The sequence below is a fragment of the Schistocerca piceifrons genome, chromosome 1 (genome assembly GCF_021461385.2).
Source record: "Schistocerca piceifrons isolate TAMUIC-IGC-003096 chromosome 1, iqSchPice1.1, whole genome shotgun sequence".
Classification (NCBI taxonomy): Eukaryota; Metazoa; Arthropoda; class Insecta; order Orthoptera; family Acrididae; genus Schistocerca; species Schistocerca piceifrons.
This window is the reverse complement of record NC_060138.1, coordinates 42,791,930-42,817,687: the sequence shown is the minus strand read 5'-3', so window position 1 is coordinate 42,817,687 and position 25,758 is coordinate 42,791,930. Positions and strand designations below refer to the sequence as shown.

Here is a 25,758-nt window from a genome sequence, read left to right as displayed (position 1 = left end):
TTTCCGATAATGAAAGATGATATGCAGGGACATCATTATGCTTCTGATGAAGACGTTGAGAGAACTGTAAGATTGGGGTTACAGAAACAGAGTGTTGATTTCTTCCATAGCTTCAGAAAACTTGTTCATTATTGGCAGAAATGTACCCAACTGGCTGGTGATTATGTGGAAAAGTGAATATTGGTAATTAAAGATCACATTCTAAGGATTATTTCTGCATTTGATTTATTAAAATATTCCCATCCAAACCCAATTAACAAAGGTGGAGGCATTACTTTTCATTAAACCCTTGATTGTAAAGCAAATGCAGTGCTGAAGCATGTAACCATAGCTATGGCATAGATGGCATAAAAAGCTTTCCAATAGCTCACAGTGCTGTTGTCAGCTTTCAACTGTGAAGCACAAATAGCTGCAGGCATAAACAATAACTATCTATAGAGCTGTGACAAACCTGAGGCACTTCATAGAAATATTTACGGAATCACGTTTTCTTCACTCTGCAAACAACCGTAAAGTGCTTGGCAGACACTATGCCCCATTGTCATCATTATTTGGGTTGGGTTGGGTTGTTTGGAGGAAGAGACCAAACAGCGAGGTCATCGGTCTCATCGGATTAGGGAAGGACGGGGAAGGAAGTCGGCCGTGCTCTTTCAAAGGAACCATCCCAGCATTTGCCTGGAGCGATTTAGGGAAATCTTGGAAAACCTAAGTCAGGATCCAGAATGAGATTTTCACTCTGCAGCGGCGTGTGCACTGATATGAAACTTCCTGGCAGATTAAAACTGTGTGCCGAACCGAGATTCAAACTCGGGACTTTTGCCCTTCACGGGCAAGTGCTCTACCAACTGAGCTACCCAAGCACGACTCACGCCCCATCCTCATAGTTTTACTTCTGCCAGTACCTCGTCTCCTACCTTCCGAACTTAACAGAAGCTCTCCTGCAGACCTTGCAGAACTAGCACTCCTGAAAGAAAGGATAATGTGGAGACACGGCTTAGCCACAGCCTGGGGGATGTTTCCAGAATGAGATTTTAACTCTGCAGCAGAGTGTGCGCTGATATGAAACTTCCTGGCAGATTAAAACTGTGTGCCGGACCGGGACTCGAACTCGGAACCTGCAGTAGAGCTTCTTTTAAGTTTGGAAGGTAGGAGACGAGGTACTGGCAGAAGTAAAACTGTGCGGATGGAGCGTGAGTCGTGCTTGGGTAGCTCAGTTGTTAGAGCACTTGCCCGCGAAAGGCAAAGGTCCAGAGTTCAAGTCTCAGTCCGGCACACAGTTTTAATCTGCCAGGACGTTTCTAAATGAGGATGGTCGGACACGGGATTGAACCGTCGTCCTCCCGAATGTGAGTCTAGTGTGCTAACCACTGCGGCACCTAGCTCGGTTGTTATTTGGGTTTCTTCCTGTTCCATTCATGTACGGAGTGTGGGAAGAGTAATTGTCTGAAGGCCCATGTGCTTGCAGTAATTATTCTAATCTTATCCCCATGGTCCTTGTGTGAATGAAATGCAGGAGGCTGTAGTATATCCCTAGAATAATTATTTAAAGCTGGTTTTTGAAACTCTATTAATAGACTTTCTCAGAATAGTTTATGCCTGTCTTTAAGAATATGCCATTTCAGTTCCTTCACCTCCCCTGTGATACTCCCTCATGGATTAAACAAACCTGTGACCATTCGTACTGCCCTTCTCTGTATGCATTATTCCCTGTTAGTCCTATTTGGTATGGGTCCCACACACTTCAGTAATATTCTAGGCTGGGTCACATGAGTGATTTGTAAGCAATCCCTTTCTAAACTGATTGTACTTCCCCAGTATTCTACCAATAAAATGAAGTCAACCACCTGCATTATCCATGGCTGAACCTATGTGATTATCCCATTTCATATCCCTGCAATGTGTTAAACCCAGGAATTTGTATGAGCTGCCAATTCCAGCAGTGACTCATTGATATTATAGTCATACAATGCTACATTTTTTCATTTTGTGAAGTGCAAAATTTTACGTTTCTGAACATTTAGAGCACGTTTCCAGTCTCTGTGCCACGTAGAAATCTTATCAAGATCTGACTGAATATTTATGCACCTTCTCTCAGATAGTACTACATTATAGATAACAGCGTCTCTGTAAAAAGTCTTATTTTAATATAATATTGTCTGCAAGATCATTACTATACAACATGAACAGCAAGGGTCCCAACATACTTCCCTGGGGCACACTCGAAGTTACTTCTACATCTGATGGTGACTCTCCAAGAAATACTGCATTGGCCAGATTGCCTTGATTCAAAACTTTCAGTATGTCATGTGAGAAAAGTGCAAGTTGCGTTTCACACGATCGACGTTTTCAAAATCCATGCTGGTTGGCATTAAGGAGGTCATTCTGTCCATGATACCTGCTTATGTTTAAACTCAGAATATGTTCTAAGATTGAACAACAAATTGATGTCAAGCATACTGGACGGTAGTTTTGTGGATCGCTTCTGCTACTCATCTTGTAGACAGGTGTGACCTGTGCCTTTTTCCAAGAAATGGGCGCAGTCTTTTGTTCGAGTGATCTGCAACAGATTACAGTGAGAAGAGGGGCTAACTCAGCCACAAATTCAGTAAAGAAACTGACATAGATTCCATATGGGCCTGGAGCTTTGTTCAATTTTAACGATTTCAGCTGTTTCTCAACACCACTGATACTGGAAGTTATTTAATTCATCTTTTCAATGGTATGAGGATTTCATTGGGGCAATTCTCCTGTCTCATTCACTAGGGACTGGACACTAACTTTCGTGCCACTAGCAGCCTTTACATATGCCCAGAATTTCTTCAGATTTTGTGAAATGTCATTTGACAATATTCTACTACGGCAGTCATTGAAGGCATCACTCTCTTGACAGCCAAACATGTTTCATTCAGCATCTCTCTATCTACAGCCCTACCCTTTATTTTACACCTAACGTTACTGGTCGAGGTGGTCATGTGATGCTGCTGCGCCCAGACCACTGCAACTGTCAGGGATCAACTTACTCTGTCTCAACTATAGGCTGAAATACTTAGGAACACTTTACAAAAAAAACTGACTTTAATTAGAATGAGTATTTACATTGTGTGTGTTTTAAATAATGATATAGCGAATAAGCCCAAAAGTACAAAAATAGAATCCTGTTTACATAACACATTTTTGCATTTGTGGTGATCAGTATTTGCATATAGTAGAAGTTGTTTACTCATGATTCCACACCATAAGTCAGTAGTCCCTATAAATGTATCTAGGACTATACTACTGCAATCTAAATAACAGTTCATATCTTACATCAGACACAGAATGAAATATGACAATGGTTGGTAACAATCATTTATATTTCCATTACTTTGGTAACTTCTTGACATATTTCAATTCATGAGTGAGCCACACAAGTAATGACAGTAGAACAAGTGAGCCAGACTGATGGCTTGCAGCAACTGGGACAGGAACATATGTGAGAAGTGTGGTGATTCCAAGTGTAACCTGAAAAATCGAGATTTACCTCCACTTACTGAATGAAAAAAAAAAATCATATTTATGAGTTAGTAATAAAAAACTACTGTTCCACTTTGACTACACAAAATCATGTTTGTTGTGTTTGTATCACAACTAGTTCTGATCATCTGACATTTTCTTTTAATGTAAACACATACAACATGCTTATGTAAGTACACCTTGAAAATGGCTGCTGGCTGAAACTAGCCATAAAGTAAATACATTAAAAAAAGATACTGTGCAGCATGCAGCAGCTGCAGAGTCCAGAATCAACTAGAAATATTAATTAAATGGTAAAGTTTAACATTTTATGACTGCTGGTGGACTCTATATTGAAGTGTCAGGAGTAAGGAAAATCAGCTCAAAGGAGTAATAAACTAACCTGCAACCAGGCCATGACAGCCACAGCAGTTGCTGCTGTGTAAGCACGGGGTGGAAGAACCCTCTTACGTGACAGTAGCCACATCCCCGTAATTATTCCCAGTGTAGATGTTCCCTGCAATAACACATACAGTGTCTTTGAGTTACAAGAAAAAAACTACTGACATATTATTAAACATTTATCCAGTACCTCTGAAACACTATTTTTCACTTAAACTATCATAAACATAACAAAGTATTCTGGAACTTTAACTCACTATTTTTACTTGTGTAGTGTTGTTAAACTCACCACAGTGACTTGTTTCTATGGCTTGACTTTTGTCTAACCAGTACAACTAATATTATTTGCATCTGTGGCATACTTCACCAGGTATATTCTCATTTAAAGAAATTAATTAGTGTTAAAGACATAGGGCTTTCAATCTTTATAAGCTATGCTTAAAACAAACAATACCACTATTATATGAACTACACTAAAAATGGTTCTGTCAGTGGAGCTAGCTAGCACTCTCTCTCTCTCTCTCTCTCTCTCTCTCTCTCTCTCTCTCTCTCTCTCTCTTCTCTCTCCTCCTCCCCTCCTCCCTTCTTTCCTCCATTGTTGATGTGTTTATTGTCGGGAACTTTGTCATATTTTTGAGACTATGTAAGTCCTTCGTTCTGATAGCAGCAAGTAAACTTCCTGATCTGTGGTAGGCTTAGGATGACAGCTTGGTTAGTTCAGTAAAAGACAGCAATATCAATAGTCTCAAGTTTAAGCCACAGGGTATTTTCTGGAACTTCCACAGCAAGCCACATGTTATATTACACAAGGTCTCAAATTTCACTATAAACTGTGCACCCAATAATCTGTTACATACACGTACGAAGTACACAATAATCCGTGTGGGGGATTTGCCAGTTACCCTCATCAGGTGCATCACCTTCGGAATTGTGGGCGGGGGGTGGGGGGTGGGGCAGGAAGTTTGCCAGCTCTGCTGCCAGCAGTGTTGGAGGTTAGTGAAGGAGTAAAATACTCACCACAAAAAAAATAACTAGACTGATCCTGAAAGCACAATACAGAAATGAGACTACTTAGCTATGCAAGTGTAGCCAATATAAGAGTCATCTGCACATATTTTCCTCAGAAGCATGTTAAAAGCAACTTGGGCAATTCCCTATCGCAGAACAAGAAAATAAATAGACCACATGTCCTGGCAGACCAAAGATATAAAAGCCGTGTAATGAATGTGAGATTTATAACATGAACCCAGCCAGGCACAGACACAATTTAGTCATGACAGGTGCAGCAATGAATAGCTATAGAAAAGCTAAAGGAAGCAACACATCCCATAAATAGTTAGTTAGTTATTGAAAGCCACTTACCAACAAGGACTTACAATTTGGAACACGGAGTGTCAGGACTTTGGCGACACCTGGACCTCTAAATATTCTGTCAGAAGAACTTGACAGATATGAAATGGGCCTAGTTGCAGTGCAAGACACAAGATGCCCATAAACAGGAAAACTGGAAACGGACTAACACATTCTATACTACAGTAGATTGGAAGATGGAAATTTCCAAAAGGTAGTATGTTTCGTGGCCAATAAAAGAATAGCAGTTGCAGTAATTGATTTCTAACCAATTGAGGATGGAAAGAAAGGCAGTTTCTATGCAATATTTAAAGAGGTACTTAAGTAAAATACCAGGACATGATGTAAAGCTCATGGCTAGCGATGCCAAAGCTAAAATCGAAGGGAGACCTTATGGAAGGGAATAGTAGCAATTAAAAGCCTACATGTTGAAAGCACGATACAGAAATGAGGCTACTTAGCTATGCAAGTGTACCCAACGTAATAGTTATCTGTACATATTTTCCTCAGAAGGATGTTAAAGGCAACTTGGCTGCTTCCTGATGCCAGAACAAGAAACCAAATGGACAACACCTACTGGCAGACCAAATATATAAAAGCTGTATAATGAATGTGAGACTCATACTGGGAACCCCATCAGGCCCAGATCACTATTTAGTCATGATAGGTACGGCAACAAATAGCCATAGAAAAGCTTAAGGAAGGAAAGAGCATAAAACAATAGAATACTGACACAAATAAATTGAAAGATAATGACAAGGCACAACAGTTTGTCATTAAGTTTCAAAACAGATCTGAGTTTCTAACAACAGAATACAAACTCTACATTGAAAGCACATGAGAAATAACAAAACAAATGTGAAGAAGCAGGTGCAGAAAAGAAGAAACAAGTGTTCGCCAAGATTCTTTGGAAAAAATTGAAACCATATTTAAAAGAAGTACCAGATGAGAAACATGGAGGTTCTATGAAGGATCAATCCACCACAGATCAGATCAGACATTTTTACTGAAGGAAGCCATATCAAAATATTGCAAATACAATTAAACAACAACAATACCGTTCGTTGATTTTAAGAAAGCCTGTGAGAGCATATACAGAGAAACGTTGAGAGAGAAAATGCCGAAGTTTGGAATACTAAAGACAATTACAAATCTTGCAAAAGTTACCATGGAACGGTTGAAAGAAAAAGTGAAAATGGATGGAGAATATTCCAGGGTTTTTGACAAATTTCAGGGTTTAGACATAAAAATAAGAGTAAGGTAAGGACATGAAATGTCACCATTATATTGTTCAATATTAGAATCAGGAAGCATTTGACTCAGCAAGCAAAACAGAAGACGGAATTAGGATGGGAATACAAATGAATTTACAGTTCCTTGTATATGGTGTACCACTAATCAGTGAAAATCTACATGACCTGGAAATACTGGCAAGAAAGCCATTTAAAAAAGCAAAGGAAGGTGGACTAGAGATAAACGAAAAAAGAAATGTGGAAAGAAGTGTGATATGACTGCTGTTATTTTATATATGCATAAATGATCTGGCGAACAGCGTACGCAGAAGTCTGCGGATGTTTGCTGATGATGCTGTAGCGTACTGGAAGGTGTTGTCGTTGAGTGACTGTAGGACGACACAAAATGACTTAGAGAAAAGTTCTAATTGGTGCGCTGAATGGCAGCTAGCTCTAAATGTAGAAAAATGTATTACTACATATGAGAGGGAAAAACAAGCTCATAATATTCAAGTGCAGCATCAGTAATGTGCTGCTTGACACAATCAAGTCAATTAAATATCTAGGTGTAACACTGCAAAGCAATACGAAATAGAATGAGCATGAGAGGATTGCAGAAAGGAAGGTGAATAGCTGACTTCAGTTTATTGGGAGGATTTTAGGAAACTGTGGTTCACTTGTAAAGGAGATCGCATATAGGACACTAGTGCGACCCACTGTTGGGTACTGTTCAAGTGTTTGTGATCCAAGCCAGGTTGGATCAAAGGAAGACATCGAGATAATTCAGAGGTGGGGTTCTCAATTTGTTACCTGAACAACAGGTCTGAACAACATGGAAGTATTATGGAGATGCTTTGGGGGCTCAAAGGAGAATCACCGGAGGGAAGATGACATTCTTATAGCTGAACACAATCAGAAAAATTTAGAGAACTAGCATTTGTAGCTGACTGCAGAACAATTCTACAGCTGCCAACGTACATTTCGCAAGAGAAATTAGGGCTCATGAGCAGGCACAAAGACAGTCATTTTTTCCTCACTCTATATGCAAGTGGAACAGGAAATGAAATGAAATGACTAGTAGTGATAAAGGTTAACCTCCACCACACACTGTATAGTGGCTTGTGAAGTATGTATATAGATGTTGATGTAGGAGTTACACGAAAACACAACGTGAAACATTTAGCTTCACCGCACAATTATGATACAACTATTGCTAGGTTGCAGCAGTAATCGAAAAACAAGACAGTGTACTGGACTGAGCCATTATGTGACAATGGGGCACAGTCACCACCTGTCTCATCTTTTTGCATGTTCTGATGTTCTGTATTCAGCAACAATATCAGTCACCAACCTTTTAAATTCTAGCACCGAGTCTTGAAGAATATGTTTGGTCATAACCGAGAAAACTTCACCCATTTCTGCCTAGTGAAATCTTATTGGTTGGCAACTTGTTAAGTCCAATGCGGCCACCACACCACACTAACACATGGAAAATGAGCTCTCCTACTGGATGTGTGGAGAAAGGGAGTGGCCCTTCAGTGACGGGAGTGCAGGTAGGGGTGAAAACATTTTGTGAAGTGCTGAAAATATACTTTTCATGCAGATGAAAGAGATGTCACATGGAAGTAGAACATGGGTTTTGCGACAGCACATTTTAAAGACTTTTGTGTTCAAATCTGACATGATATAGTTGCAACAACTATATACACTACTCATGTATATGCTTTGCACCACACACACCCACACTGTAGATTGTGCAGATTGGCAGCAGTGATAGAGAGCCTGAAGCGAAAATGTAGCACCTGAGTTTTCTTTAAAATTTCGCACAGTGTACAGAAATTTGCTGACCAAACTTCTAATAAGCTTCTAACATGAACTGGGGAAGTAAACTCTTTTTTACACATCTGTTTCTCTCATCAAGCCTAAAATAACACTTTAGTGGTGGTGAACATACGAAGTGTGGCTCATAAGAAAAGCATTAAACAATAACAGCAATGGTGACAAAGTATGTAACTAAGTAGATGCTTACAGTTTAACCACTTAGCAGTTGTGATGTTTTTGGTTTAAGTCAGCATGTTCATCAAGTTTTGCTTTTTTTTGTGGGTGAGCACAAAGGATGATCTCTCAAAAACACGTGTTTTGAATGTATAATTTTTAGTTGTAGCAAGTCCGAAAAAAGCTCGATTACCTTATACTCAGATACCAATTTCAATTTTTTGATCAATTTTTACTTGCTGTTGCAAATGTGATGAGATTCATTACCACAAATTATTGTATAAACATTGCATTGTACATTTAATTTCCTTCACTTAGGCAGATTTTATACAAAGTATTGGAGAAGACTGTGATGTTTAATCATGTATGCGAATTATATGTATTTTTGCACATACTTTGGGGGGCTTTAGCATTTTCTTCAATTATGCATTTTCCACAATTTTGCTTTTTATAAGCCTGAACTGCACTTAAACATAAACTAGGGTTTAGATAAACATACTGAGAGAAAGATCTTGGGAAAGATATTTGGACCAATCTGTGAGGGAGGAGAATGGTGAAGAAGAAAGAACAATGTGAGATACATTGAACCATATGTTCATAAGGGAGCCAAGACAAGGAGACTTAGATGGATCGGCTACCGTATTTACTCGAATCTAAGCCGCACTTTTTTTCCGGTTTTTGTAATCCAAAAAACCGCCTGCGGCTTAGAATCGAGTGCAAAGTAAGCGGAAGTTCTGAAAAATGTTGGTAGGTGCCGCCACAACTAACTTCTGCCATCGAATATATGTAGCGCTACAACAGGCATATTTTGCGGCACAAAGATAAATACTGCTGCCAAAACCTCTTCGTCAGTAAATATATTAAAAAAAAAAAAAAAGGTGGAAAATGAGCTTTTTTTTCTCCGCCCCGAGTTTCGACCACTGCACTTTCATACATTATCCAATGAAGTAAATAGAAATTTCGTATTGTTCATCTTCTAGCAGCATTTCAATATACTACGAAAATCCGACTGGCAAGACTGTTTGGGATGTTTGTCAATATGGGAAACTCTACGTCCTGAATTTTTTCCTACCTGTGAGAAGAGATGTTTGCTACTTGGAACTTTTATGAATTGTGAATCACATGCAGTAATCTCTTCACCATAAGAATAACACGAATATAAACATTTTGCCATGTATTTTTTACTGTTTGCTGCTGTCTCATTTAAATCCTATCTGCCTAATAAACTACGAAACTAGAGCGAGACAACAGCAAACGCGGAAGAATACACATATCATGTCATGTTTATATTCGTATTATTCTAATGCCTAATAGTGATACAGTCAGAAATGAAGCACGGCAATTGACTAGATTTTTAAATCTAAGATGACTCCAATTTCTGTGCAGAATATAATGTACTAAAGAGGCGTCTGCAAAGATTTTCAAATGAAGAAAAATGTTCGCTAAACTCTCGTTCAGAACATCTTCCATCATATGCAGTCTATTATTTGGTTCTTGTTGATCATTATCAAAGAAAGCAGCAGTGTAAGTAACCGCGCACAAGAGCGAGCCATGCCGCGAGCGGCGACAGGCCATAAACACTCATTATCAGAATGCGACAAACAATGCATGGCACAGTACAGTAATGCATTTTCAGCTTAGAGTGACGTAAACACATAACGGCACTTATCTGATCAAAGAAAAGTAAGCAATCAATTCAAACCAGACGAAGCACGTGAAATAGGAAGGGTACCCGTATAAATACGGACAGAGCGCCTGACGCATAGCAATGGCTACCTGGTAAAGCTTAACTGCTAAGCTTACGACTCGAACCAAACTACTGTTGCTGTATCGTCATTCATTCGACCTAAATTGTGTCTCATATTATAATGGAACAACTTTGTTTCAATTTGGAGGTGCGGCCTAAAACTTTTATCTCCCCTTGAATTTCGAGTCTAAAATTTCAGGTGCGGCTTAGAATCGGGAAATTTTTTTTTCCTTGATTTCGAGTCTCATTTTTCAGGTGCGGCTTAGATTTGAGCGTGGCTTAGATTCGAGTAAATACGGTTCGTCTATAGAGGACAGGGAAGGAGAGATCAATACTGAGAGAAGTCTTACAGACGAAATCCAAAGGGACGAAGACATTCATTTTAGCAAGACCAAAAATAAGATGGAGAGACCAGGTGACCAAGTATCTTCAGATACTTGGAGGAAGGGAAGATGATGCTGAGGACATGACACTGTGTAGGAAGCTATTTCACAAGGCCAAAAACTGGCTGCAGTTTGTGGGGCCAGGTGAGTAGGAGTAGTAAGTACACAATATTCTGACACATCAGTTCATGATACATCTCCTTCCTTGTTTCAAACTCCATGTTAGTTACAATTCACTGAAGGAATAAAAAATTTCAAATACACACAGAGTCATGCATTCTAATTGAGTGGTTCTCATTAACCTAACTTTTAAAAGGGTAGAGGGAAGGGTGGGAGACAGGTGGAGGCATGGGGGAAGGAAAGTGTACAGTCAATGTAATGTGTTAGTCGAGGTTCAAACTTAAAAATAATGACTGTTTAAAATTTTATGTCTAAGTGCAAGAAGAGATGCAGAGAAACACACAATACATGCATAGAAACAAAAATTTCATGCAACTAATGCAAACAGTATGAGGTAAAACTTGACAATAACGCAAAAAAGGAGAAGTAAAGTTGAAGTGAAAGAAACAATGGCTTTGATTTCTTGCCTATTTCTAATGCTTTTATTACTTGTTTTCTTCTCATTCTGCTTCATCCTCATCCTTTACCCATTCTCTGAAACCTATTTATTTGCTATCATGTAACTATGGTAAATTTACATTGCAGTTAGTAGCCTCTCTACTGTGAACAGAATATGCACCAAAACATACTGCATGAGAGTCAGTGGTCAATATTTTTCAAAGACAAAACATTATCTGAAGTGAATTCCAACTAATGTGACCCCCCCCCCCCCCCCAACTCTCTCTCTCTCTCTCTCTCTCTCTCTGTGTGTGTGTGTGTGTGTGTGTGTGTGTGTGTGTGTGTGTGTGTGTGTGTGTGTGTGTGTGTGTGCTAAAGTTAAAAAATATGAATGTTTCCTCGAATATTGATAATGGCCTGTGACGAGGGCCTCCCGTTGGGTAGACAGCTCCCTGGTGCAAGTCTTTCGATTTGACGCCACTTCGGCGACTTGCGCGTCGATGGGGATGAAATGATGATGATTAGGACAATACAACACCCAGTCATTGAGCAGAGAAAATCTCCGACCCAGCTGGGAATGGAACCCAGGCCCTTAGGGTTGACAGTCCGTCGTGCTGACCACTCAGCTACCGGGGGCGGACTTTCCTCTCAAAATGACGGAGGTCAACAACAAAGGAAGCACCACAGAAGACGTAACTGTGAGATGTACACATTCAGTGAATGTGAGTTCAGAAGATATGGATCAAGATGCTGACATAACAACAAGTCATATTGTGAAGAAAGTAATTTGAACAATATGAGAGGTCAACAAACTGAGCAGCCTTACAGAAGACTACAAACAGAAAACGCAATGGGATTTAACAATGTATAACATGTTTCTCAAAACCAGCATGCATGGAGGATTCTATATGTAGCTTCCTGATAAAAGAACTTTTACACAGCAAACTATATTCAATGCTGTTGGGACGTAGAAGTGCAGCTGATGCTGAAACTAAAATAATGTTATCTGAGGCTATCACTGAAAGAACAGACAGCTGTCATAACAGCTCTTTACATGTAGTTAGCAAGAAAGATGGTGATGTCTGAATAGTAACTGATGTGAGAGTGATAAATTAGATTACCATAGAAAGAAAGACAGGAAACTCTTGTTCGCAAGCTCGTGGTCTAGTGGCTAGTGTTGCTGCCTCTCGATCATGGGGTCCTGGGTTCGATTCCTGGATGCGTTGGAAATTTTCTCCGCCCTGGGACTAGGTGTTTGTGTTGTCCTCATCATTTCACCATCATTCATAACAGTGACAAGATTGGACTGCATAAAGATTGGGAATTTATACAGACACTGATAACCGTGCAGTTGACCGCCCCACAAACTAATCATCATCATCATCATCATCATCATCATGCAACTGTTCAACTGATACAAAAACGGAGATGTTATCAGTTCCAAGTAACGCCATTTGTATTAAACATCTCTCTGTCTGTATTCATGTGGGTAGTTCAAGAAATATTAAGACAAGCATTATTAAAAAGTGACCCCGTACATGCACAACAGTATTGCAGCTACTTTTAACTAGAAATAAAATCTTAAAATAGAAGAAGTATTACTGGAAACTGTACATGCACAACAGTGTTGCAGCTACTTTTAACTAGAAATAAAATCTTAAAATAGAAGAAGTATTACTGGAAACTATCAGAACATGAAGCATGACAATAAGTTTTCAAAAATCAGGATTTTCTTAAAAAGCAGATCTAATAATGTCTTAGAAACACTGTTGCACATGATGGCATAGAATCAGATCTAAGTAAGTTATAATCCCTACGAAATCAGTATGCATCTCAAGCTATATAGCTTACACCCACATGAGCTATGTACATTCTGGACTGCAGACTATAAGGATCATACATCTTTAATGTATGGCGAGAGGGGAGAGGAAGGTCCTTAGAGCATGTTATGACAGCCACAAAAATGAAAGTTTCTACAGTACACCACAAAAAGTTAATGCACAATCCACAGAAATTAGATGAAATAATGTCAGCAGACTTTTATGTACTATTACTAAGAGCAAAGGGTAACTTCACACAAATTATGATCATAAGAGAAACACTATGAACATTTCTCTATTTATGCCCACTCAGTAAAGAAAACACAAGATCATGATTAATAAGCTATGCTATGATTTTTCCCACACATTATACGATTTGACTGTGTCCTTGCTGATAATGGTCCACAATTCCATTCATGAGTATAAACACTGTTTATGTAAGAAGACAATATATTGTCAAATCATCATCCAGCTTCAAACCTTTGATAACTTACTGCAGAATTAACAAGAAAGTAAGGATTGAAAAGTTAGAAGCATCTGACCAGATCATGAACAACTTGTACCATGACAGTGCCAGTACATTGTCTTATTAGAGCGGAAGTATACAACAATTTTCTGACTCATAACAAACGTCTGCCAACAACACATTTATATGGTTGTAGTAATGATTACACAGCATGGTCAATGATGAGAAGAAAGCTCATGACAAATCAGTAAAGTCTATTGCATACTGTGCTCACAATTTAGTTACGTTTCACGTACAATCTTTATGAATGAATAAAGAGAAGTACAAATTGTAGCAGTATTATGTTGAACCAACTAGGATCACACACACACACACACATACACACACACACACACACACACACACACACACACACACACACACACACAATACACATCCAAATTTATTATATGTTGAACATACAAAAACTGGAAAACCATACACCATACAACAAACAGGGAACATTGAAGAGGAAGCAACAAGAATCAGAGGAGTGGTAGCTTCAGTGAGCCTTAGAATATATAACTGCCCAGGATGGTGTAACTTGTCATCTTTATGTTAAGTAGCAACCTATCTTTTCCATACTGTTGATATTCTGACAAGGAGTTCCCATTGCTTAGTTGCAAAGTAAGTATTTTATATGGAAAAAGATAATTAAAACCAATGTTGTAAAATTGTAGCATTATTATTTCAAAGTAACTATAGAGAAACAACAGTGTAGCGAGTGTCCGTTAATGTTGTTACACTGGAGCCTTACTCTAGAGTCAACAACTTTCTAGTTTAGGCATGTAGTAGCATCTTGCATCAGTGTATAAAATGTTATTGCAGCCTATTAATTATGTTTGCTAACTGGCACATAAAGTTATCAGGATTTTTCTTCAGGATGAAATGATAGAAGTATCTAGAGAACCCCTAATAATGCCCCATTACCAGTTGCAATATGGAATATAAACAGAATGGAAAATTTTAAATACATTGGCACCTGGTTCTACAGGTAATTGAATGTTGTGCAGAAAATGAAAGTATGGAGAGTAAGCCTGGCAGGGCACATTGCTAGACGATCAGAAATGTGCTGGGCGAAACCTGAGCTTTTAGGAAACCTGATACAGGGTGTATACGTGGACAAGTAAAATAAATTTCCGGATTTTTCCCGGTTAAAAATACACTTTCTCCCAGGTGAAAACACATTTTTTCCATGTTAAGTAACAGTATATTTTCCCTCGGAACTGCAAACCTTATCAATCCTTTGAATGATTATGGTTTTATACACGGGTGTACAATTTCACGGCACTTTAGAAAACAAAACTTAGGGAAAAAGACACGTTTTGGAAATATTTTTGATGTGCAGCAACATGTACGCTGCATATTTTCATATTACAAAAGTATACAAACACCGCATGTTGCTTTCCGAATCATTGAAATCGAGATTGCGAATCACTTTTGTAAGCCAGTCATAGCTCATGTCACATGATCTCGCCAGCCGATGACAGCAGATATTCAGAGCATAGGACACGTGATGTAGTCAGCCAACAGCAACATCACTGTTAAGTAGCACGAACACACAAACAGGGAAAGTTAATAGTTTAAATTAACATACAAAGTGTTGCTACAAGAAAAGCAAAGCTTTCGCATATAATATTGGTCTCTACGGTTAATAAGCTGCAAGAGAAGCTGAGCTTTCGCATATAATGTTGATCTTTTTTGTGCGTGTTACACTGTAAGATATATCACACAAATGTGAAATAAAATGTTTTATATTGGCATATATGTCTGATCTTCAGGGTTCGAAATTCTTTTAAATGGCTCGTCATCAAAGAGATGATTTTTAAATGAGAGCCAAAGGTTCTGTGATTTAAGAAATTCATGGTACATCCTCGCACATAGTTCTACTTACTTAAAAGGATATTTACTTTGAAAGTAACGCTTTTCAAACCACCATTTGCAGTATTTTCCCGCGACTGTTAGAAATAGGTTCGTTTCAGCAGTTGCCTGAGAGGATAGATAACAGACGACACCGTGCTTGTGCAGCTACCATAACTTACGAGGCCCGTATGTGTAAAACATTAAAAGATCAGTCATCAGAGGATACTCCAACAGCTCAGGAATTTCGTGAACTATACTAAAATGTGCACATTTAAAGTGCACATTCGTATGTCCAGATTCCCAATGAAGTAGACCATGACCTGATATTAAGCTTTTCAGTGTGGTTTTCAGGATGTAAATTTTCTTGGAGCACCAGCACTGTATTATATCATGTTTGGTTCTTTATTATGACATAATGCCATAGGTGCTCGAAGATGAAAACATGCACTTGAAATGCAGCGAACAGTTGAAACTAGCCAGTACTGTGGAATTAAACATTTTGTTTCAAATACATTGAGTGCCTCTGCGGAAAAGGTAAATAAAAGTCAAATTTCTTTAGCAAACAGACAAAAATAACTTCATTGTTCTGCAAGGCGATTAATGCTTGACTGTCAGAAAGGTGGAAATAAAATATAATCTAAAATTAATAACATATTTTAGCCTTCTGTAATTATGTGAATGTATTTTAATTCACTTGATAGCTCCCGGCGACAGGTATCCATTTTGTTTTCATTTGACGTGTGAGTAAACAAAGGGGAAACAGCAAAATCACTAAATGTAAACACGGGTCACGTGGAGACTACCCACTGTAAGTCAGACTGTTCTGCGCATCAGGCTCGGATCTACGATATTTGTGAAAGGGGTCAATACAAAAAAAAAAAAAAAAAAAAAAAAAAAAAAAAAGAAGAAGAAGAGTTCATCTTGTAGTGCACATCTTTCTGAAAAGTCTGAAACATAAAACATATGTGTTCGAGGAAATGTAAGACATGTTATTTGGTCTTAAGTGTGCCAAAGTGCAGTGCCACGCCTCTTCATCCAGCATTCTGCTATAGCATGTCACTGTTTTTCGCTCTGTGGAACTGAAACGTGTATATTTTGCAATGGATGCCATCAAACCTACACAGGACAGTGGAAATTGAAATGTCCTGTGGTGCCTCTCCTGCTCCCAGTCGGTCCGTTTGACAGCCTGCCCCTCTTTTAAAAAAATGTCGCAATTAATAGTTAATGGGATTATTTGTAATCAGGAGAACACGAACTCTTCAGAAAATTTACACTCTTTATTGTCTTTTAGATAATAATGTGCTGTTTTGTGTGGCATAAAATTAAATACAGGATACATAAAACCAATAAAGACAAGAGACAGGCAAGAAAGTACACATTTCTTCACTCCTTAGCTCCTAAAAAAAATTTTTCTCTCTAATCTTGCTACAGCTTTACATGACGTGCTTTCCCTTCTGCGAAAGAATCTACTACCTCATCAAAGTTCGTCAAACTTTTGACTACATGAGAAATCGAAATGCTGTTATCTAATACTGAAAAAGCTGTTAATACAAATAATACCCAAGACTGGTGTGGTTCCTCGAACTGATTACGTCTATTTTGTCACTGTCTGCTAGATAACACAAAATAGGCCTTTCTAATATTGCAGTAGTTTTGTAGCACACACCGAATAAACGAGGCTGTTTTGGCACAAATGGTCATTTTTATAACACGATAGAATATGATTCACGAAGTACCCATGTAAAATGCCTATAAGACTTACTACAAGCAAAAAGCTTTATGTTCCATTTAAGTTTCGGGCGTGCAGCCACAAGAAATCTCCTTCTTCTTCTAATATTTCGGCTGTATAACGTTCAGCCATCTTCAGAGTGAGCCGCAAGACTGCCGTTCCAGCGCTCTGTGGCCGCATGCGCAGTCGTGCGGTACAACAATATAAAGGGACGAAGCGAGCACTGGAACGGCAGTCTTGCGGCTCACTCTGAAGATGGCTGAATGTTATACAGCCGAAATATTAGAAGAAGAAGGAGATTTCTTGCGGTTGCACACCCGAAACTTAATGGAACAGTCTTTGGGCCGCCAAAACCTGAAGATTGACAAAAAGCTTTATGTTAGGAAATAGTTTCACATTTCATTCATAAGCAACAATTTCTCAATCACGAGATCGAAAAGTAATATTATGAAATTTTTATATAAATTTGGAATCGTCTTATTCTTCCATAATTTGTGTGATGTCCCCGTTTCTTCTCCTTCCTGGTTCTAACAAATTATCTTGTCATCAAGAATTCTGTAGCTATTCCTGCCATAGTCAAAATTTGTTCGCCAATTAACTTCACAAACCCTACCAGAATCACAGGTTTAGTTACCCTGCAATTACTCTCCTGTTAGGCGTTCTTACATATTCAAACAACACGTTTTCCGCGTTACTTCCAGAATAGAATTTAAACGGCTGCTAGCCGGGGACTGTACAACTGGTCCTTACTAGTGTAGTGATCTGGCCAAAAATTCTCTGTCAAAATTTCATTTTGTTGGATACACCAAGAAGATAATATGTAATCTTTCTCACCTGTTGTTCCTGTTAGTCGTTTATTTCCACTCTGCTAGTCTGAATCTATGGATTTTGCTAGTAATTAGAACAACTCTGAACATTTGCTAACCCAATCAACCACATAATCAGACAGCGATTGGCATTCATCTGTTCGGCTTTACTCCGCCCAGCTCGTATAGCCCTGTCCCCTTTTGTCTGCGGAAAGTTTATTTCTAGATGCGACAAGGATTCTCCTGACAGAGACATCACATACACCATGCATGTATTCAAAAATCAACTTATGATTCATGATTAAGAAATCAACTTAAAATGTGTTCAAAAAACCTAAAGGGATACATTTCAAAATCATATGAATAATCGATAGACCAACTTGCGCTGGATGCTAGGCGCTTTGTGAAACAAGTTTTTTTTCCCGGTAGCATCTAGCTGCTTGCTGCGACTGCTTGTGCAGCCAACAGCAGCATTCCTGTAGCCAGAAGTGGGAGAATCTACTACTCAAACGTGACTCAACTGCGCATGCACAAGAGCCCGCTCGTAACTGCGAAAACGAATCTAATGTAAACAGTTGTGACTTCACACTCATTGGAGACAATTTGTTGTTATGAAGCATTGGATAGTCTTCCTAAAGCCTTTGACACATTTTGCTGTTGGCAGACGCTTGCATGAGCACTGTGTGTCGTCGTTGTATATGGCACATTTCCTTCACAATTTATTTTCGTTTTTTCCTCTCATCTATGTTTTATTGTTGAAGTATTACTCTGCAGTACAGAGATACAGTAATATCCTTTTGTAGAGTATTGGTTCTTACCAGTCAAAATAACAAAAATTGAACTGAAAACTAAAACAATGAAAAATTCCCGGAATTCTAAAAAATTCCCGGAATTCTAAAAAATTCCCAGGTTTTTCCTGGTTTTCTCCCGGATGAAAAAATTCCCGGTTTTTTCCTGGATCTCCTGGTTGTCCCGAATCATATACATCCTGTGATAGAACTCATCCAGTGGAAGACCAAAGAAGCTATGGGAGAAGGAACTGCACATGGACCTCCAGCAGCTGGGTGTTCATGAGAACTGGATCCAGAGTGCACAAGACCATCATCTATGGAGGAACACTGAAAGGTCAGCACATGATCTTCAGCACCTGTGATTGCTGATGTGTGTGTGTTTGTGTCTATAAATGGCACATGATCAAATAATAAGAAAGTTCAGCAGTGAATAAATGTAGAAATTTTCTGATAATGAGTGTTCATCAACAGTAGAGACTCCGAGTTGGATACCTCATCACAACGGTCATCATCATCGTCATCACCATCACCCCCTTGCTGAGTGGGAAACCACAGGCAACCCAACAAGAAGTGAAGATCCCTCACAGACTCTCTTAAGCTGCTGTGTGAAATTTGAGAGAGAGAGCGAGGGGGGGGGGGGGGGGCACTCTTGGTTATACCAGAATACCAAAAGCACAAACAATAATTGGATTATGATTATCTTGCATGAGACAATGTAGTGAAGTCAGATGGGCTACTTGGAAGAGAAACTGTAGCTCTCTGAAGACCACAGATTCACCACGCTCACACTTCACTATTTTTAACTTTCTCTGTTACCTATGAATGGAGAAATTCTGGGTTTTAAAAGTTCAAAATTCTTTAGTCTTTCTTACTAATCTATCTGTGCCATTTTGGTGAACAGATAAATGGGTTAATACTAAAATAGTTACAATTTTTGTTTGAGAAGACATCTACGTTTTCACTATCAAACATGCTGGACTGTGGGTGGAAGTTTTATGTTCTGTGGTAATATCCAACATGTTTCCTGTGCATTTTGTGCCACTGTTACTTTTGTGCTAATTCTTTCAGCAGATTATTCCTCTCTCTACTGCAGCTATTTTCCTACTTTTTCTTTATCTCTGAGAAAGAAAATACATATGCTACCTTCATCCACATATTTGTTGCCAACAATTGTTCTCCACTGTCACTAGTACTGGTTCATCACATTATACCCTAATGTTTAGCCTGTTACAGAGGCAATCTTCTTTCCACTTTACTTACCAGAATCCTGTGGTTGAACTGCACAGTTGTCGGGTTTTCTGTTATATTTGAAAGTGGTGGAGAATATGCTAGAATATCATCTGGTATCCACCGATCTGCCATTTTTGGGAATGAATTGTACACAAGTCCTGCATCCAGACCAGCAACAAACGCACCTAAACAGAGAAATAACATTTCTTTTGCACTGTATTAAATGGTAGTGCATAATACTGTTAATATCCACACAGCAAAAGATAACAAAAAACTCAGATAAGCATCAGTTAGCTACACACACACACACACACACACACACACACACACACACACACCTGCAGCCGACTTTGTAAGAAGATTATGGGGTGTATAGGAAGGAACCTGGTACCGAGATGCAAATTTGAATCAGTGTGAGGAAGTATGAATACCTCAATAAGAAGAGCAACGCCCAGGAAAACCAATCACCTGGATACATGCTCAGCCCAGTAAAGATTTTACTGAGTCGAAGATGTTCAAATGCAATTTATATACTCCACTTACAAACAAAAAGAGCTCATCTTATATAGAGAGACAGTCCTCTTAAACTCACTTCCACCTTGGTGAATAGGAAGTAATCAGCATTTGGCAAAGAAGTACTACCATAAGATACATTAATGTGTTCCACTACAAAACTACTACCCAATCAAATTAAATTTTATTTCCTTTGCCTGACAAACAGAGAGAAAGGGTTTGGAGGAAGTAATACTGTTCATCGAATAAACGGACATGTCATTCACTTTGCTGTCTTAAGTGAAATGAAGTGATTGGTTGGTTGGTTGATTTGGGGGAGGGGACCAAACTGCGAGGTCATCAGTCCCATCGGATTAGGGAAGAATGGGGAAGGAAGTCTGTCATGCCCTTTCAAAGGAACCATTCCGACATTTGCCTGAAGGGAATTAGGGAAATCATAGAAAACCTAAACCACGATGTCCGGCTGCAGGTTTGAACTGTCAGCCTCCAGAATGCGAGACCAGTGTGCTAACCACTGTGCCACCTTGCTCGGTGATATGGAGTGAGTGAGAGGAAATTCAATTATGAAATGGTATCAAAAGATGAGATTCAAACCTTAAGGTCTTCCACTACAGAATGTGCCTGGTTCTTATAATCAACCAAGTTCCCATTTAGTTGCATCAATTCTGTCACAATCATTTCCTGTCTAGTACTCTGCTTCTATTGTTTCTATCACCATTTTCTAACTATTAATTATAACCATTCCACATTTTTTAATTAACCAGTATAGTTTTTACATGGTCACTGTTAATTTATACTCCACTTCTACATCGAATTTGGACTCTGGAGTGGATTGTGTGATGATTTGAAATTTCCTGGCAAATTAAAGCTGTTTAGCAGATGGGGATTTATACTCCACTTCTTCTCTGTGTCAGCCCATATAGGACTTATTGGCGTTTCTTCCCCCCCACCCCCCCCCACCCCCCCCCCACCCTTGATGTTCGATACGCAAGATAGGGAAAATACCCTGTGACTTCAAAGAAAATGTAATAATCCAACTGCATAGAAGGATCTATGACCAAGCCGTCTCTCTAATAAGTCCTGGTTACAAAACACTAACATGAGTTATTTACAGAAGAATGGGAAAACTGGTAGACATCAATCTCAGGGAAGATCAGTTTGGGTTCCAGAGAATTGTACGAACACATGAGGCGAGACTGACCCTTTGACTTATCTCATAAGATAAACTGAAGAAAGGCAAACCAATGTTTACAGCATTAGAAGATTTAGAAAAATCTTTTGACAATGTTGACTGGACTACACTCTTAGAAAATATGAATGTAGCAGGGACAAAGTATAGTGAGTGAAAGGTAATTTACAACTTGTACAGAAACCATACTGCAGTTACAAAGTCGGAGGACCTGAAACAAGCCGTAGTTGAGAAGACAACATTGTAGCACATATCCAATGTTATTCAATCTGTACATTGAGCAAGCTGTGAAGGAAACTAAGGTGAAATTTCGAATGGGAATTAGAACTGAAAAAGTTAACCTTCTGCGGTTTGATAATGACTCTATAATTCTGTGAGACTCGATAAACTATTTGGAAGAGCAGCTGAATGGGATAGATACCAACAAAAGTAAAACAATGATAATTGAATGGAGTCAAATTAATACATGTGATTGATGCTGAGGGAATTAGATTACAAAACAAAACAACTAACAGTATTAGATAACTTCTGTTATTACAGGTTATGGCCAAAGTAGAGGACTGGCAACAGCAAGAAAAGTGTTTCTGAGAAAGAGAAATTTGTCAGCACTGAACGTAAATCTAATTGTTATAAAGTCTTTTTTGGAGGCACCTGACTGGAGTATAGCCTCATAAATAAGCAAAATCTAGATGATAAATAGTTCAGAAAAGAAGAAAAGAAAAGCTTCTGGAATGTTGTTCTACAGACAAATGTTTGAGATTAGATGGATATATCAGATGACTGATGAGGTGATACAGAATCAAACTGGGGAAAAAAGAAATTTACAGTATAACATGAATAAAATAGAAGACTGCTTGAACAGAGCACCTCTTGTTTGAAAACACATAACTTGGCATATATTCAATATACTTGTGTACTGGTTTCACAACCATGAAACCATTCTCGTGTCCTCCCTACCACTACCAGACCTAGTTGCAACTACTTTATCAAAGGAAGGGATATCTAGCAGAAAGCCTGTATATAGTGGCTGACAAGCACCAACTGTTCAACTTTTTATGTTACCATATTAATACTGTCGGGAGAAATAAATGTGGAGGGTGTATACTATTTACTCATAGAACACTATCACAGAGTATTCTTTGCTATACCACAACAGTGACAAATACTGCCTGTTTATCTCATGGCCACCAGCAATATAACATATGAAGTGGGAATTTGTTTCACTGGGAACTTGATTCCTGCTAACCCCTCTCATTACCACATACACTAAGCACTATGCTGTTGATGCTCTGCTTTTTGATTTTCACTCTTTAGTTTCAACCATAAACTTTATTCTCTCTCACATTTATTTATTTTCCTTTTTTGTCTTTCTTGCATACTTTGTATTTTCTCTTGTCTTTAAGTATCCTGATTGCCGCTTTTGCACAACTTCAAGTCTGTTTCCTTTTTCTGCCACTAACCACTTTGTCTCCTTTGTACTTTAATTGCAGGAGACCTTTTCTTAATTTCTAATCTCTGTTAATTCTAACTCCAGAGGTTCTCAAATCTTAAGAACTGTTGGTATTTCACTGTAAATGTTTATATAATACTATCCCATCATAACTCCCCTTAATCCAGCTGCCTGGCAATTGCCTTTGTAACACACAAGTCCTCATTAACTCCAATTCACCACTATTCCTGAAAAACTTCAATCAAATTTTGCTGCCTTCCCGTAGACAGAAAGTGCTTCATGTTTATTTGGAGGTTATATTCCTATGAATGAATGTTATGTACCGTATTTACCCAATTATAAGATGAGGATTTTTCACCATATTCATCATTTGAAAAATACGAGGTCCTCTCATATTCGAAGATTAAGCAATTGCTGCTGAGTTCAAAGTTTTTACATTGTTTAATAGATTAACATAGGGGTCATCTTACATTTAAAGATGAAGCTTTGGAAATTGACGTTCCGCACAAATTTATTTTTAACAATCCCAAAGGGTAGGCTTAACAAACAATGCTTACAATTGAATAGGCTCAAAATTTCCTGATACATTGAAGCATTCGATACAGTATTGACCTTGCTCGAACAATCACATGACATCAGATTCGCGGCACTAGTGCAAGGGATACACGAAAAGCTATGAACTAGTGATTACAACAGTCACTGCTCTGTGTAAAAATTAACAATTCTGTGAAACACCACAGGAAATGCCATTAAATCCTATATGTGAAACACCACAGGAAATGCCATTAAATCCTATAAACTTACAAACTTTTGTAGTATTGGAGCAGGTTTGTGAAAAGAAGTTCTGATTCATATGGATACCATACAAATACATTTATGCCGCTTTGTTAAGTAAATGCAACATTCAAAGGCAAAATCCTGTCCTTCAAAAATCATTACTTGATTCTGAATCCACGTCAATATCTTATTTGTTTATGAATAACTGTAGAGATTTACCAAGTGGGTTGTAAATGGGAAATTTGGTTGTTGTTCGTGTGTTAGAATGCTGGGGAAAAATGTTGTCAGCTTTTAATCGGCTTTATAAAAAGATGATGATATTCAGATGAAACGAGAAAGAAAATTAACCCAGAGTTAAATGTCTTACAAAGAAAGTAGATCACATTAAACTTACTGCAACTGTTATCGCAAGAATAAATTGTAATGGAAAGACTCATTGTGGAGATAGTAGCAGCAGATGTAACTACACTGCAGGTTTGAGAAAGTTTAAGAATTGCATCAAATCATGATTGCAATCTTTTATTTATGTATTAGTTGCTGTTGTCACTTATGACCTCCACCCTGGAAGATATTGCTATCCACATTTCACTGTTGTTCAAGCACAGCACTACAGAACAATACAGGGCGCACAGTGACACCGGCTCGGCTTTGAACTAGGATGGGTGTGGGGAGGGTAGTAGTGAGCGGGCAGAAATTCCATTGTGTTACCAACCACGGGAACGTATATTGCATAGTTTGGATTTTTATGAACATCTATCACGTTTAAACTGTAGTTTGCTTAAATCCATTTGCTTTCGGAATTGAACTGACTTTTAAAATTGGAAAAATAGTCAACAGTAGCATACATTTCTGCAGGAGATACTAAAAGTCTAGATTGAGGCCAACATTGGTTTTGTGCACCAATGTTGTTGATGCTCACCGTGAGGTATGATGAAATGACTAGGGGTGTGTCAGCAATCAATGAGAGAGTAATGGACAGACAACATGTTTGGAAGCAAGAGACACTGTAACATTCTCACGTCAGTATAGAAACAAAATCCGCTATGTTTTTGGGAGGTTTTTCTTTCTTTTGTTTCAGGCTGCAAAAACAACTAGGGTCATACAAGCCTATGTCAAAGATATGAAACTCGAAAACAAAAAGATGAGTTAAAAATGGCTACATGTCAATCCCAATCAATGGAAGAGAAGACAGCTAAAAACAGGGACATGGAGAAAGGTCTATAAAATATGCCACAAAGAAATGGAGGCCCAGAACTAAAATTTAAATGGCCTTCACCATATTGCTAAGACGCATAAAAAGTAGAATGTGGTTGATAGCCCACGCATCGTTTGCTAAAACAGCTGATAACTCAGCCGAACCCAAGCAGGAACGCAAATCGTTAAAAAATGGGCATTCTGTCAGGAAGTGGTAGACATTAAAAATTGGGCACAATGTGTACAAAGTGGTAGGCAGTGAATAATACGCAACCTGGTTAAAATGACCTCCTCGCAGTGGGAGTGCCAAGAGGAGGTCGTCCAAGCCACTGGGAGAGGCTTAATAATCTGGAGCTTATTTCCAGCAAGGGAGGACCAGTAGCGATGCCACAGTGACACCACCTCCTGACAGACGGCAACACAGAGACCATCGTAGGGAACAGAAGAACTGGTAGGCTGAGGCACGAGGACTGCAGCCTTGGCAGCAGCGTCAGCAGCCTCATTTCCTGTCAGGCCAACATGACCAGGAACTCACATAAACAGCACAGTGGCTCCATCAAGAGTGAGCAACCGACAGTTTTCCTGGACCTGTTGCACTAAGGGATGGGCTGTGTACAGTGCACAGATGGTTTGAAGGGCACAGAGAGTGTCTGAGCAGATGACACAATCAAAAAGCTTGCTTTGATGGATGTACTCCGTGGCGAAGAGCTCTGCTGTAAATACTGAGCAGTG

The 25,758-nt window shown here is 38.8% G+C and overlaps 1 protein-coding gene across 5 annotated transcripts in view; it reads right to left on the bottom strand.

Moving 5' to 3' along the window:
- Positions 1-3,335: 3,335 nt before the first annotated feature.
- LOC124780652 (cytochrome c oxidase assembly protein COX15 homolog) overlaps positions 3,336-25,758 on the bottom strand; it is an 85,866-nt gene continuing 63,443 nt past the window's right edge. For all 5 annotated transcript variants that reach the window (XM_047253801.1, XM_047253799.1, XM_047253796.1 and 2 more), the window contains 3 exons: positions 19,934-20,088; positions 3,896-4,009; positions 3,336-3,501 (listed from right to left, as the gene is read on the bottom strand). In XM_047253801.1, the coding sequence (XP_047109757.1) occupies positions 3,361-3,501; positions 3,896-4,009; positions 19,934-20,088 (410 nt within the window). In that variant the 3' untranslated portion in view covers positions 3,336-3,360. The remainder of the gene's footprint in view (positions 3,502-3,895; positions 4,010-19,933; positions 20,089-25,758) is intronic.